The 13,837-nt window shown below is 42.6% G+C and overlaps 1 protein-coding gene across 1 annotated transcript in view; it reads left to right on the forward strand.

The window, feature by feature from the left end:
• Nucleotides 1–481: 481 nt before the first annotated feature.
• The window catches only part of LOC104156165 (leucine-rich repeat-containing protein 1-like), a gene marked incomplete at its 3' end in the record, with an annotated part of 54,855 nt that continues 41,499 nt past the window's right edge, over nucleotides 482–13,837 (forward strand). The window contains exons 1-3 of the mRNA XM_009699603.1: nucleotides 482–599; nucleotides 1,228–1,354; nucleotides 1,867–1,891. Of these exons, the coding sequence (XP_009697905.1) occupies nucleotides 482–599; nucleotides 1,228–1,354; nucleotides 1,867–1,891 (270 nt within the window). The remainder of the gene's footprint in view (nucleotides 600–1,227; nucleotides 1,355–1,866; nucleotides 1,892–13,837) is intronic.

Below are 13,837 nucleotides of genomic sequence, written 5' to 3' on the forward strand. Positions count from 1 at the left end.
GCGGCGTTTCACAGGAGTTGGATGGCAGGGGAGCTTTCGGGAGCGAAAACTGGGGATCTGCGCCTTGCGGGAGGAGAAGCGCTGTCGGGAGGGCGGAGGGGTTAGGGCCGGGGTCACAGGATGCGCATATATGTTGTGATTAACATTCACGTCATCGGAATTACGAGACCTTGGAGGGTATTAAACCCTCCCCCTTTTTTCCCCCCTTTCGATAGATGCTGTCTGCTCTGTACACGGGAAAAACAAAACCCTCTAGCAGGTGACAGCGTTCCCCTTTCTGCCTTCCACTCCTGGAAACTTCGTCACGCGAAATGCGAGAGGCAAATAAGCTTTTTCTTTTTCTCGGTGTAAGTCCCGTGCAGTTGCCAGTATTTTGCTTCTTGCCTGAAGGACGTAGCCAGATTTTTGTATGTAATAGTCTTTTGGTAGCATTGTCAAAGGTGAATTCACTTTCAGTTCATTGGGGTTTTAAGACGTGGAGATGGTACCCGCTGGCATGCCTCGCCGGTTGGCACTTGCTGATTTTGCAGAAGGAACTCCATCACAACTCCATCACTCCGATGGAGTTCCAGTGACGGAGGCACTGTTCAACTCCACGGGTACAGAGCGAGTGGGAGGCGTGCTCGACTTTTGACTTGGTGAATCAAGGGCATTTTCCAGCGTTTCCTCTTTAAACTTTGGTCACTTCCAAAGCCTTTGTGAGTTGTGGTTGGTAGAGTCTGAGACCGGATGGGAAGTGTTATCTGGGAGCTGCACCGTAAAAGAGTGTGAACTCTTGCTAACTTGGAATCCAAGAACTGAACTCACTAGCCAGAAGAATTTTAAAAAGCCCCTTTGTTTCCGACTGAATCAAAGTTGGACTGTTCATACCAAAACTTAAACAATCTTACTTTTCTGTTTTTAAACTCGACTCACTCACATAAACTTGTTTTTTCACTCTAGGTGGTAAGAGTAATCGCAGTGCAGAAGTTTTCCTATAGACAGTAGTAAAGATGTTCAGTTGAACTGACATATTAAATTTGGCTTTTTCTTTTGAAAAACCTAGGTGCGGGTTTGCATCTTCTTGTGACTGAGCTCTTTATCCTTCTGAAGTGGAGCAAAACTGGTTTACATAGCCTTCATGTGGGTGCTATTTTTACTTCCAGCAGTTACTGCTGCCTTTGTGCACAGACGAGACTTGCGAGTCCCTTTTTGTACTCGACTTTTCTTCTTAGTGTTGGCTTTCAGGCTTGTATGCTTCTGATTGCGGGGGTATTGAGTGTGCTCGAGACCGAAATCCCATTGAGACCTACGGCTCTCTGGTTTTGTTTTTGAAAATAATAAATGCCCCACAAGCTGGTTGCTGTGTGCAAATGTAAACGATGGTGTCTGTTGTTCATGGTACTATATGGTATTTATTTCTGTAAATAGAGTGCAACTATTCATTGTTTCTCCTCTTCCTTGAGCCATAATAGATGAAATTTTTTGTCCTGTGATCACTAAAAAGACCACTTCTTCCCATATGTACGTGTGGGTACATATTAAATCCCATACATGTAAAAAATAGCTGAGGGGGTAAAAAAAAATAAGCAACCTAGGCTCCTTGGCATTGCAGTGGAATCAAGTGAAAATTGGAGTTAGAAAGAAGATTTTTTTTTTTTTTTTTAATGCGCATGGATCAGGTTACAGGAGTGCCTAAATATACTGTGGGAAGACGTTTGTGGGTTTTTAGCTGGACTAGGAGGAATCCGATGAAATACAACCGCGGAAATATACTTGTAGTATCTGTCCCGAGTACTTTGTGCCTTGTCAGCAATGCAGGAAGGCATTTTTATTAGGGCTTCCCGCATGGACCTATGAACTTTCCTTCTTAATGTTTTCTGATAGATGGAACATAGTGCCATCATCTCAGGTAAGTGTTGACTCTCTAGGATTTTCGGGTGCAAAAATACCGCTGCCGTCCTGGATGTGAAACTAATCTATTGAAGGTGGAAATGGATGGGAAGAGCCCCGTTTAACATTTCTCTCGGCAAAGAGTTTTAGAAGTTCTACTATAGGGATCTGGTTCTGGAGAACAGTGGAAGATCTCTCTGTGGAAGGTAGTTACAGGGTACGCTGTTCATTCCCCTTTGTATTAAAAGGGTAGCGTCGATGCAAAGTACAGGTACGGAGTTGGAAATAAGCACAAAAAGCTGGGGTACACCGTACCTCTTGCAGAGAAAACACCAGGGAAATCATTAGAGCGTATAATTAACAAACTGTTAGATCAGCGTAGATCTTAGTGGTCGTTATGCCCTTCATCTCATGTAATGCATCACGTTAGTTTTACCTTACCTCCATTAAGTTTCTTCCCTATGTGCATAAAGGCAATAACACAAAATCAAGCTGGTTTTGGGCACAGTTCGGGCCTAAGCAAGTCAGGAGACTTGTTTAACTCTCAGTGCCTGGTTAGATGTTTTCCTGTACTTGATGAGGTCCTGAAGTTCACAGTGATTTGTGCCAATTCCTGGTGAATCATCCGTGGGCTGTGCTGACGCCGTAATATATCCCATAACGCCGATAAGGTGTTCGTGTCACCAAGATGGTTGTGATCCTCCTTAGGAAACTGCCGCTGTAAAGGCCGACCTTGAAACAGTGAAGAAGAATTGCCCTGTTGACCCTGTGACTTGCAGCAGACGTTGCCGTACCTGGATGGACCAGGCAAAACCCAACTCTGCTGCCCTGCTCTTCATTCTACATGCCGGTGGTTCAGACCTCATCTTCCCAGCGTGGGCAGGTCTGGGCTGAAACGGCTCTTACAGCAGGCGGGAGGTCTTGTAATACTTCTCTGAAACCAGGTAGATGCTGGTGAGTTCTTTTCCCAGCTTTGCCGTGTGGCAAGTCTTCAGACAGTGATAATGGCTTGATCTCTAGACATCTGCTTTCCTTCCACTTGCACAATTTCTTTTTTTGGTCCCTTCAAACGTAAAGGTTTCGGAGGCTGATGTTGGAATACATGGACTTGCTGTGTTTCTCCCAAGTTGATGGGGCAATTTGTGTTGGATGCACGTGCTTCCCCCCTTCTCCTTCCCTGCTTCTCCCTGCCCCCCTTTCTATTAAGTAGCAACGAAAAGTTCTTTGGTTGGCTTGCTCCAATATACCGGTAAAAGAATACACTCTAATAATACCCTGAAACCTCCATTTTGAGGTACAGAAGTAGTCTTAGGCTTTGTTTAATCTGCAGTCTTTGCTAGCATATTTAAAACCTCGATTATTCTGGAGGACAATAGAGCATGGTGTATGTTAGGATGTTACCAAAAAAACCCTAACAGAACAAACACACGCGAAAATCCCCTCAAAAGACAAGTTAAAGAATTGCTGTAGTGTCTTGATGGGAAAGGACTAAGAGAAAGACCCAGCCATATTGCTGTGTTGTACATTACGAGAGTCATCTGAAGTATCCCGAGGAGAAACAAGAAATACCATTGAATTCTTTTGAAATAATTACTTTGTTGGTTTTATTTTTGTAGTGTTGGCTGACCAAAATGTATGGTACAGTTCTTCATCTCTTTCTAAGAGGAGGGGGGTGGGAAGGGTTCATCTGGAAAAGAAATGTTCTGGAAGCAGAGGGAGATGTCTTTGCCCCTATTATTTCCACTCTTCACCTTTTTTTTTTTTTTTTTTTTTTTTTTCTTAAGCTATACCTACCAGATTCTCAGGAATACAAGTTAATAATTTATATTTGTACAGTAACGTAGAAATTTTTTTATATCGTTTTGCTGCTGCGTGAGGATCCTGTTGCTTTCCCATGGCAGTACACTGATTCTTTCCCCAGGTCTCCTTAACTGCTCTGCTGGATCCCTTCTTCCCTCCCTTCCCCAGGTACGTGATGGAGAACTTGTACTTACATTGACGGCGACCTTTCTCTGTCCTTACCCCTGGAGTTTTGGACTCCTTGCCCTGCGTGTTCCTACTTTCCCATCCTCCCCCGTCCTTGATGTCCCAGCATCTTGCTTGCTTCCTCCGACCTAAACAGCTCGCTCTGCTTTGTCTTTCTGATTCTTTGCTTCCTCTCCTGTCCCTCTGTGCCAGATTCTCAGCTGCCTTTCCAACCTTTTTTTTTTTTTTCTTTTCTTTGCACTCTGCTCGATCTCTTTCCTTTCTGTTGTCTCCCAGATTCCTCCTTCTGCTCTTGCCCTTCCTGCGGGATGAGCCAGCCTGGTGGGATGTGCTGGAGGAGCAGGCTGTGTACTATTAAGCTCCTGGTGGTTTTCCACAATATTGAGATCTCTGTAGCCTTTCTTGGCAGATGTGGCTGTTTTCCCACAGAACAGCAATTTCGATCTGTCAGCGTGCTTCTCGCCACTTGTGCTCTACAAGACAAGTTAAAAAGCTGCAACCTTCAGTCTCAAAAGGAAGGGCTTTGTGTAAGGCTGGTGGTAGAGTGTGGCTCTTGACTTGCTTAAATAATTCCTTCTCCTGTGTTGGATCCTAAGTGCCTTCTGTTGAATATTTAGTCTGTCTGATTTGATTGGAAAAAAACATAGTATGTGGTCACCAGTGTCCATAGAGTGACTTAAAAATGTAGTTTGTGGGTTTTTTTTCTAAACCTCGACCATTTTTATTCTCCTTAGGAGTGAACACTTGAAGGCTTTTTCAACTCAAGCTGTAATGTGTAGTGTATCATTTGCTACACGTCAAAACCTATACTTCACCAAAGAGTAGGCTTTCTGGCAAATTGCTTTGATAGAAGAAAATAACACGTTCTGCGTGATGCATTTCAATAGCTTCTCTAATGAAAGGCATCATATAAAAATAAAATGCTTTCCGTTCTATAGACCAGTCTGTAGTTGATGCAGTGTTGTTTCCTATCCCTGTACTTTAGGGGCCAGTACATCCTGTCGACTTAATTTCTCTGTCCATGGAATTTGAAGTACAAAACTGGATCTCTGCGTATTTTTTTTTTCTCACTGGTAAAAAAATAGAAATATCTTATGAACCTTTGAATGCAGTATTATGTTTTGGCTTTTATATTAAATCACTGGCATTCTTTGCATTGGTGGGTGGTGGAAATAGCTTCTAACTCTTGTTTTGCTTCTGTTTTGTCTTGCTGCTGCTCAGTTGTTGTACTCAAAGGATAAAGGCCACTTTCCCGTGAGACTTTTTACAGATGATGTTTATGTGAAAACTCCAATGGCAAAAAAAATAAATCAGAATTTTATGTATGCACTTTCTTCTTCTGGGAATGATTTTTATATGGTGTTTGTAAACCTAATCTGATACAACTCTGAGTCATTTCACTGCTCTGTCTGAGCTTACAGATTTCTTCTTGGTGTTAGATGCCAAAGCTTCTCTGTCAAGTTGATTGATGCGAGACCCCTTCCCCAAGAGACCTGGTTAAACCCTGGCCTCCTCCCGTGCCCCACTTTCTGTGTTAGAGAAGCCGATGGTGTGCTGCTGCTCGGCGTTCGGCTCCGGCGGTGTCTGTATCTCTTTCTTATGTGTGGTGTTGAAATTCAGGGTGCTGTTATCATACCAAAATCTTGTGAAAGCTCCTTAAGAAAAAGTCCCTCTCTTCTTCCCATACCACACCTCTTTCTTGGGGTAGGGTTGGGGGGGAACCCTTTTTAGATGAAATGTCACTGTTCTACCATAGTTTCTCCCAGTATGCAACCATAAGCCTGAAAGACGCTTGCTTGGTCGGTGGCCAGTAATCTGCTGTGGAAAGAGATGGTATCGTACTGTACCTCTCTTTGAATTTGTGCTTACGGGTTGTAACTGTCCCTTCTTAAGATGTAAACATCTAGAAGCTTGATTTCCTTTTTTCGGATTTATAGATCTCATTGGGATCACGGAGATGTGGTGGGATTTCTCAGATGGCTGGAGTACTGCAATGGATGACCGCAGGCTCTTTAAGAGGGACAGGCCAGGAAGGCAAGGACGGGGAGTTACCCTTCATGTGAGAGAGCAGCAGGGATATGTGAAGCTTTGCCTTGGGATGGATGATGGGCCAGTTAAGAGCAAGTTGGGATTAGTGGGTGACGTCGTTTTGGGTGCCTGCTGTAGACTGCCTGATCAGGAAGAAGTAGTAGGTGATGCCTTCTTCAGATAAGTGGAAGAAGCCTCACGATTGCAGGCCCAGGTCTTATCACACGGGTCTTGAACTACCCTGACACCTGCCGCACGGACGACACAGCGGGACATAAGCAATCCAGGAGTTTTCTGGAGGGCACTGATGACTTCTGTCAGTCTTGATGACTGATCAAGGAGTCAATGGACAGAGGTGCTCTGTTAGACCTCATACTTCTAAACGAGGAAGTACAGATTGAGATGTGAAGGTCAGGGTTGCTATGGCTGTAGTGACCATGGTCACCTTGGCTGTAGTGACCATGAGATGGTGGGCTTCAGGATCCTGAGAGAAGGGTACGGGGCAAAAAACAGCATCACAACCCTGGGCTTCAGGAAACAGACTTTGGCATGTTCAGGGGTCTGCTTGGAGGTGATTGATAAGAAAGATTTTTATGCTGCCATTCAGAGGGACCTGGACAGGCTGGAGAAATGGGCAGAGAGGAATCTCGTGAAGCTCAGTAAAGAAAAAAGTCCTGCACCTGGGGAGGAATAACCCCATGCTCCAGTACAGACTGGGGGCCAGACAGCTGGAAAGCAGCTTTTCAGAAAAAGGCCCTGGATGGCCTGGTGGACAAGTTGACCGTGAGCCATCAACGCTCCCTCATGGCAAAGAAGGCCAACGGTATCCTGGGCTGCGTTGGGGAAAGCGTTGCCAGCAGGTGATGCTTCTCTGGCCAGCATTGTGCTGGGCTTCCCAGAAGAAGGGAGTCATGGGTGTACTGGACTGGGTCCATGCTGCAAAGGGCCACAGAAGACTATTTAAGGGTTTGGAGTATCTGCCGTGAGAAGAGACGGAAAGAGGTGGGATAGTTCATAACCTTGAGAAGAAAAAGGCTCACGGGATCTTACTGGTGTATATAAATACCTGATGAGAGGGTGTAAAGAAGACAGAGCACAACTCTTCTCAGAGGTGTCCCGTGACATTATAATGATAAGAGGCAATGAGCACAGACTGAAACACAGGAAATTTTGTCTGAAAGAAGAAGACACTTTTGTTACTTGAGCGTGGTTGAAGGTTGCCCAAAGAGATTGTGGAGTCTTTGTCTCTGGAGATGCTCAAAATCTGGCTGGACATGGTCCTGGGTGACCTGCTTTAGGTGACCCGTGCTTTGAGCAGGGGCTTTGGATGGACTAGATGGTCTCCAGAGGTCCCTTCCAACCTCAACTGTTACATGATTCTGTAGAGGGCATATCAAAGGTTTTACCTGTCTTTGGCTTTCTTGTTTTTAATGATACAAATAGAATCATCGTGGTTTTCACTGTTTATTCACCCTCAAATGTTTAATTGTGTTTTACTTTTAACATTGGTAGTGTCGTGGTGTTTTTGCACCAAATCCTTGAATCCTTGCTGTAAATCCTTGAAGAAATACCACTGTACGATTTGAACAAGCGTGTACTTCCAGCTAATATTGGAGAGAGAGCTATGCCACAGTGTGAAACTGAAGTAAATTGTATGCACACAGTAAAGGTAGTTTTACTGAAAGTTTAGGAATTTTTCTTCAGTATGACAAATGCTATGTAAAATACTTTCTAAGAACACCTGCAACTTTACAACTTCAGTGTCTTGAGAATACTTAACCTTTCGTAAAAAGCTTTTGTGAGCATCATCAATTAGTACTAGTGTGCAACGCATGCTTGAATTATTAACATAAATAAGAGTTTGCAGAGAAGCAACATTGGATCCTTACATTAGCATCCCTCTAAACACAGAACACTGTGTTGAAGACTCCAAGTAAGTTTATTACCAGATAAATATCTCTAGTTTTTCTGTAAGCTTCTAGATTCTTCTGCTTAAGACTTGAAGAAAATACTATGCCTTCAAATTTGAAAGGCCATGGTCTGATGGGAGCAGAGGGAGAACTTAGTCTAGTGTCTCCTGCAAACTCTGACTTCCCTGTTAATGTCCCTGAGATTGTTCAGGAGATTTTGAAGTCTGCTTGAAATATTTTCTAACAGCAGTTTTTTTGCAGTAACAGCTGAATTCTCCTGATTTTTGACCTCAGTCAGAAGAAAGTAATTAGGTGGTTATGTTTCAATACTTTCAACTTTTTTTCCTGTAAGGGCTGTATTCTTGTAGTAAATTGATAGCATCCCTTTCTCTGTGTGATGGGCACAGATAAGATTATACAGAGATTATGCCTCTGTAGCTCTAAAATACATTTGATGATTATACATAGAGTTTTTTTTCTAATTGTATCAGTTGCTCTAAAAAAAGATGTTACCTCCTGCCGACAATCTTGTATACTGGAAAAATGCATACTGTGAATTCATTAGTGAGATTAAATATGTTTGGTTTGTGTTTTTTGTTTTGTTTTGGTTTGGTTTTGTTTATTTGTTTGTTTCTCCAAATGGCAAATGCATTTAACTGCAATGAATCCATATTTCATTGTGGCAGATGTTTTTTGGCCTCTCTTAAAGGCAGAGGTCGTCCCTCCCACCTCTGTACCCTAACGGCTATGGCATCAAGTGCTCTTTAACCTTCGTTTCCTCTGCTTAATCGACATAAAAGAGAAAGTAAATCCTTACTTGCCTGGAAACAGTATGAGACAACCTGTTCAATGCATCGCTCGGTAGAGCAGCATTTTGATTCAGTGCTGCAGTGTGCTGCTTTTTGAGAGTAGATCGTCCCTTGTTTGTTTTTTTAGAAATGAATGGCAACAACTGAGAGTAGGATCTGCAATTAATTCATTAATACTTTCTCTTGTTGTGAAATCTAGTAATTTTATTAATGTTTTGTATGGATTCCTGGTTGAATGTCTGCCCATCTGCCATTAATATTCATGATGACAGAGTTGGTGCTAGGATGCTGCAAGACCAAAGTACATCTTCAGTGTATTCTACAACCATGGTCTGGGCATGTGAAACAATCTTTCACCCTGCTGGTAGCAGTTCTGGCTTTGCCATGGAATGTGTGGAGACAGAATTAGAGCCCTCAGCTTCGCGGAGCAGTTGTCCATTGCCGACTTGCCACCTGGCGAGTGGGCAGAGGTCTGCGTGCCGTGGTCCATCACTAGCTGCTGCTGCACCTCCTCATGCCTTCAGAGGAAAACCGTTTGCTGCTTCCAGTCACGCCTTGATACAGAGACATCAGCTGTGTGACGGCTGTGCTGTGCTGCACTGTGAATTAGTCCTTGCCCTCAGAAATCATTTCGGTATCTCACTTAGTACTTGATTTAAAAATTAAAGTGTGTTTGGCCCAAAGGATGACGTGAGATCTGTATTTGTGATACTCTCTTGCCCTCCCCAGCTGTCCCTGCTCGCAGATGAGAGACTTGAGGGATCTTGATGTTGATAGCAGACTCTGGGGGAGATGCTAAGCTGATAGTGCCCATACCAGACTTCACTGGGGTCTGCTGGGAGCTCATTACACACTTCATGAATCTGGAGTAGGACCCAGCTTCCTCAGCGTTTCATTGTGCAACTACTTAGGGTGTGCTTCTAGGGGAAGGTGTCTGTTTGCTCTCCTCTGGCTGGTTTTCCTCAGCTCTCCTGCTCGTGCCACCGGCGGGAGTCTCTGGGATGGATTTGAGACGGTGATGTACAGGATTGCATCCTGGAAAGAGTTTTTTGCTTACAAGTTGTTGCGGCTTTTGCCTGGGGCTGCCTTGAGGCTTGACTGGAGGACGGGGTGTGTTATGGCTTGCTGTAAGTGTGGCCATGGTTCTCGTTCCCTCTGGGCCAGGATGTCCGCTGGCAGACTTTGGAGTAGAAGGAACGTCTGAAATCCCACCAGTTGGTTAGTGTAGGGCATAGGGTGTCCTGTCCTCTTGGAATCCTTAGCACTGAGTGTCCCCTATGGCTGCTCTTTCAAAGAGTTGACTGTTGATGACTTCTACAACGGTAGAGTCGGGGAGGAACGAAGAAAAGCTCACCCTTTCCTCTTGGCCCTTCTCGCCCTTCCCTCTTGGCCTTCACCCTTCTCGCCCTTCCCTCTTGGCCTTTGCCCTTTGGACAGATGAGGGAATATGTTTGTACGTATGCCTGTACCAGAGCCTGGTTATTAAACACATTCCTAGGAAGCAGAACACTGGAATTCCGTGCTGCTTCTGCCTTACCTGATTTAATCTTTGTTCTCCTCGTAGTGTCCTGACCACCAGGCAGTGTGTTTGTCTGAATAAAGGTTGGACTTCCCCTGCTCTCTTGGTGAAGCTGTGGAACGGTGCAGGCAAAAAAAAATAACTTCTAGTGGCCAAAAGCAAGTGACGAGGGAGCTGGAGAGCTTTGTGTCAGCCGTACTGGGAGGTTGTTTCATGGATTTGATGCTTTATCTCTTTTACCGCTTTGCTTAGCAAAATCAAATTGCAACTTCTGCTTGTGTTTGCCTGAAGAAAGACCTTTTTCCGAGGTCTTTCCGAGGCAGTATAAAGAGGGGCGGGGGGAAGGATTGATTGCAATTCCCTTTATCCGGTGAGTGAAGGAGGACACGTAGCTGGTGAGTGGAAGTGAACAAATAAGGTGAAGGCTTCTCCCATTAATTTTTGTCTTACGTTGTAAGCAAGAAAATGGAGCCTGAAATAAGATTTGAAGCAGAAATGCAATTAGGAGTTAAATTACATTTAAGTTACCATATGTTGCTTTTTAATTCTAAAATTCAGATATCCTTTAGCTGGTCAGTTATAGGTTTGGAAAATGGGTGAAATAAATATAAATGGTGTTTAAGAAGCAAGACCTAGTAATGTACTGTGTCTTGGTGGTTTCGTTCATTCCTGTTTGAATATAACACTGTAATTTCCTGAAAAAGCCTTAAAAGCTGAGGCAGCATGTGTATGTTGAAAATCCATATTGGTGTCTAAGGGAAACTTGACATAAGAGTAAGTACTCACAAATTTTTAAGCTTGTCAGCAACAGCTCAAGTGCCTGCACCAAAAAAAACCCCAAAACCAAAAAACCTCTTTCTATCCTGTGTGAATATAACCCTGAGACTGGAGTTAATTTGCAGTTTTCTTCCTCCTGGCCCTCTCGTTCTAATTTCTACTGCTGCTGCTGGCCCAATCTTGAAAATTAGGCAGTGGATTTCATAAAGGTTCTAATTTTAAATCTCTTTGCTGCTAGTAGTAGCCTTTTTATGGAAACATTTTGCTTAAGACAGTAAGCATTTAGTTATGCTGTCTATGCCAAATGAGTTCGGAGCCTGACACGTCTCTAGCACTGGAAAGGCTGTAGCAGGGAGATGTTGCTCCTTCCCTTAAACAGCGTTAACTGCAAGTAGGTCTTTGTGCCCTCCTGTCTTTTTTATTTCAATTGCCTATTGTTTTAATCCATTTCCTTCCCCCCCCCCCCAAAAAGGTGCTGAAACATTCAGGCAAGATTCTTGGGCATGAATGTTTGTTGTTGCAGGAGTGAACCATTGAAAGAAAGCCAGAGACATGGGTTGTTTTGGCTGCTTGCACAGGAGAAAATCTTGAGTTTTATCAATCCTACTAGTTTGGCTTAATTCTGTTAACTCTAGAATTGAGTGCCAGTTGTAGTGGTATCCTTTTAAAAAAAAGTATGAAAAATGAGGACTGTGGGATCACACCGTCTGTTTATACTTTTCAGTGAGTCACGCACTTATCTCTTATTTTTTTTCTTCCGTTGGCTGACATCAACCCAATTTTGTCAGAAGGAAGTTTTTTAAATAATATGTGGCTGAGAGAGACTTCGTTAGTCTTCCAGTGTGAGAAGGGCTCAATTCAAGATGTGTGCTTTTAGAAAATCCATCTAAGAGAAACCTCTATAAATTCTTTGATAGCAGGAAAAGCTTCAACTGAAGGTTGGCAATTGCCGCTGAATAGAAAGTTGTAGGCTTCTTTAGTGCTGATGCTCATGGAATGATTTGTCTCATTGAAGCACTATTAATTAGGCTGACTAAACTAAGCAGTGTTAAAAGTGTTGCCAAGATATTCGTAGAGACGTCGGGTCTGCAATCAAAACCTGCTATTACAGCGTGCTGGGTGGATGTGCAACCCCATTGCCCTTTGATTCGTGTTACAGCTTTTCAAATAGTGACTGAACTGTGATATATTGAATTAGGAACGTGTTTCTGGTTGGCATATATTTAAGAAATTGCAGATATTTTTATATATATACACACACATATATGTATATATATGTTTATATGTGTTGAACTCTCTTCAGTGAGCTCTTAATTCTCTGTCTTCCCTGTGGTCTTTTTGATAGGTAAAAGAAATATGGCAAAAAGGAGGTGCTTGCCCCTCCAGCAGTGCTTTAGAGCACTAATGATGTGCCTTGGATAAAGGAAGAATAGTTACTGACATGAGAGTAGGATGTACTAAACATGCAAGACTGCTTGAGTTCTGTAGTTTAAAGGAAAAAAACAAACAAGAAGTTCAAAGAAATGCCATTCACATAACTGAAGTTTCTGATTTTATCTAGGAGATGGTGTCATTCATTAAAAATTGTTATGCAAACTGGAAAGCGAGCTCCCAGTTCATTTTTCTTTTAAGTAGTCAGTTAAAGAAACAGGAAAAGCCTTTAAATATTGTGTGATTTTGTTTGTTGCACACATGTGCTCTGCACATTTAATAACGACATACAACACTGACACGTGGAGTGTGGTGAGGGCCTTCAAACCTTCCTAGGGATGCCTAGCTCTTAATAGTTTTTTGATCTTCCTTCTGCCTTTTAACCGTCTTCCTTCTGCCTTTTAACCGTCTTCCTTCTGCCTTTTCTCACTTGCCATTGTAGAGCATCTCTGGCAAGGACAATTGTTGCTTATGAGAAGATTTGTAGTAGAACATCAATATTTGTAGCTGTCATACAGTTTAGCAGCTACACACTGGCTGAGGAACGCTTTTTGGCAAGTATTGATTTTAGACAGTGTTAGGACAGATTGGGATCTCTTCTGTGGAGTGTACTCCTGCTGTGTTTTCACAGAAGTATCTTTAAGTACTTTTCTAAGCTTCTGATGGATTCTTGGTTTAGTCATATTAATAAATATTTAGGAAAAGGGATGCATTTTTTTTAGAAGATAAAAAAATTAATTATATGAAAATTCAGTTATGGATCTTGTGAGGACAAAGAAAGATTTAAAAAAACCATTTGCGGCTATTTTAATTGCCATATATGTTTTTAGGGAGCTAGAAATATAGAATTGTAAAGTTTTCTTTTTATTTTCCTCTTACAATTTCAACTCTGTTACCAAAGGCATTTGATACTTGGGCAAGAAGTAGTGCCATTTTGACTCAGAAAATACCTTTGGACTTCTCGCATTTGAATATGGCGCATCTTTTGACTGCTGAGTGTTTCTAAACTTTTTAAAGCTCTATCCTTTTTATTCCCTAAAAGGAACCCATGGTTTTGAGGCAAACCACATTGATTTCAGTTGTGTTTTATTTTTATGTGATGAGGAACAACAATGTATATTGAAAGACTGGTGCTGAAGCTGTAAAAACCTTGCGCTTAAAACCTGATTTATGATCTTGGTTATAAGACACTCAAACTAAGATTGAAAATCTGTATTATGATATAGGTTTTCAAGACTGTGCTGTTACCTTGTGTCCTAGTAAGATGCCTATCTTACTGCCCCTTTTCCTGTCAATCTAAGATAGAAATGAGTGACATTCAGAGCATGCACTATAGCACATAAATAAAATAATAATAATAATAATAGGTGCTAATTTCCAAGAAAGGATTGCAGGTGGTTAAATGTAAGCAGATATCCCAATCTTAATAGCACCTTCTGGTTACCCTAAGGGGCAAAACCCACGAGGGTACCATGGTGGGTGAGATGCACAGGTTCTAACTGTTG

The sequence above is a fragment of the Cariama cristata genome, unplaced genomic scaffold, assembly GCF_000690535.1.
Source record: "Cariama cristata isolate BGI_N322 unplaced genomic scaffold, ASM69053v1 scaffold18664, whole genome shotgun sequence".
Classification (NCBI taxonomy): domain Eukaryota; kingdom Metazoa; phylum Chordata; class Aves; order Cariamiformes; family Cariamidae; genus Cariama; species Cariama cristata.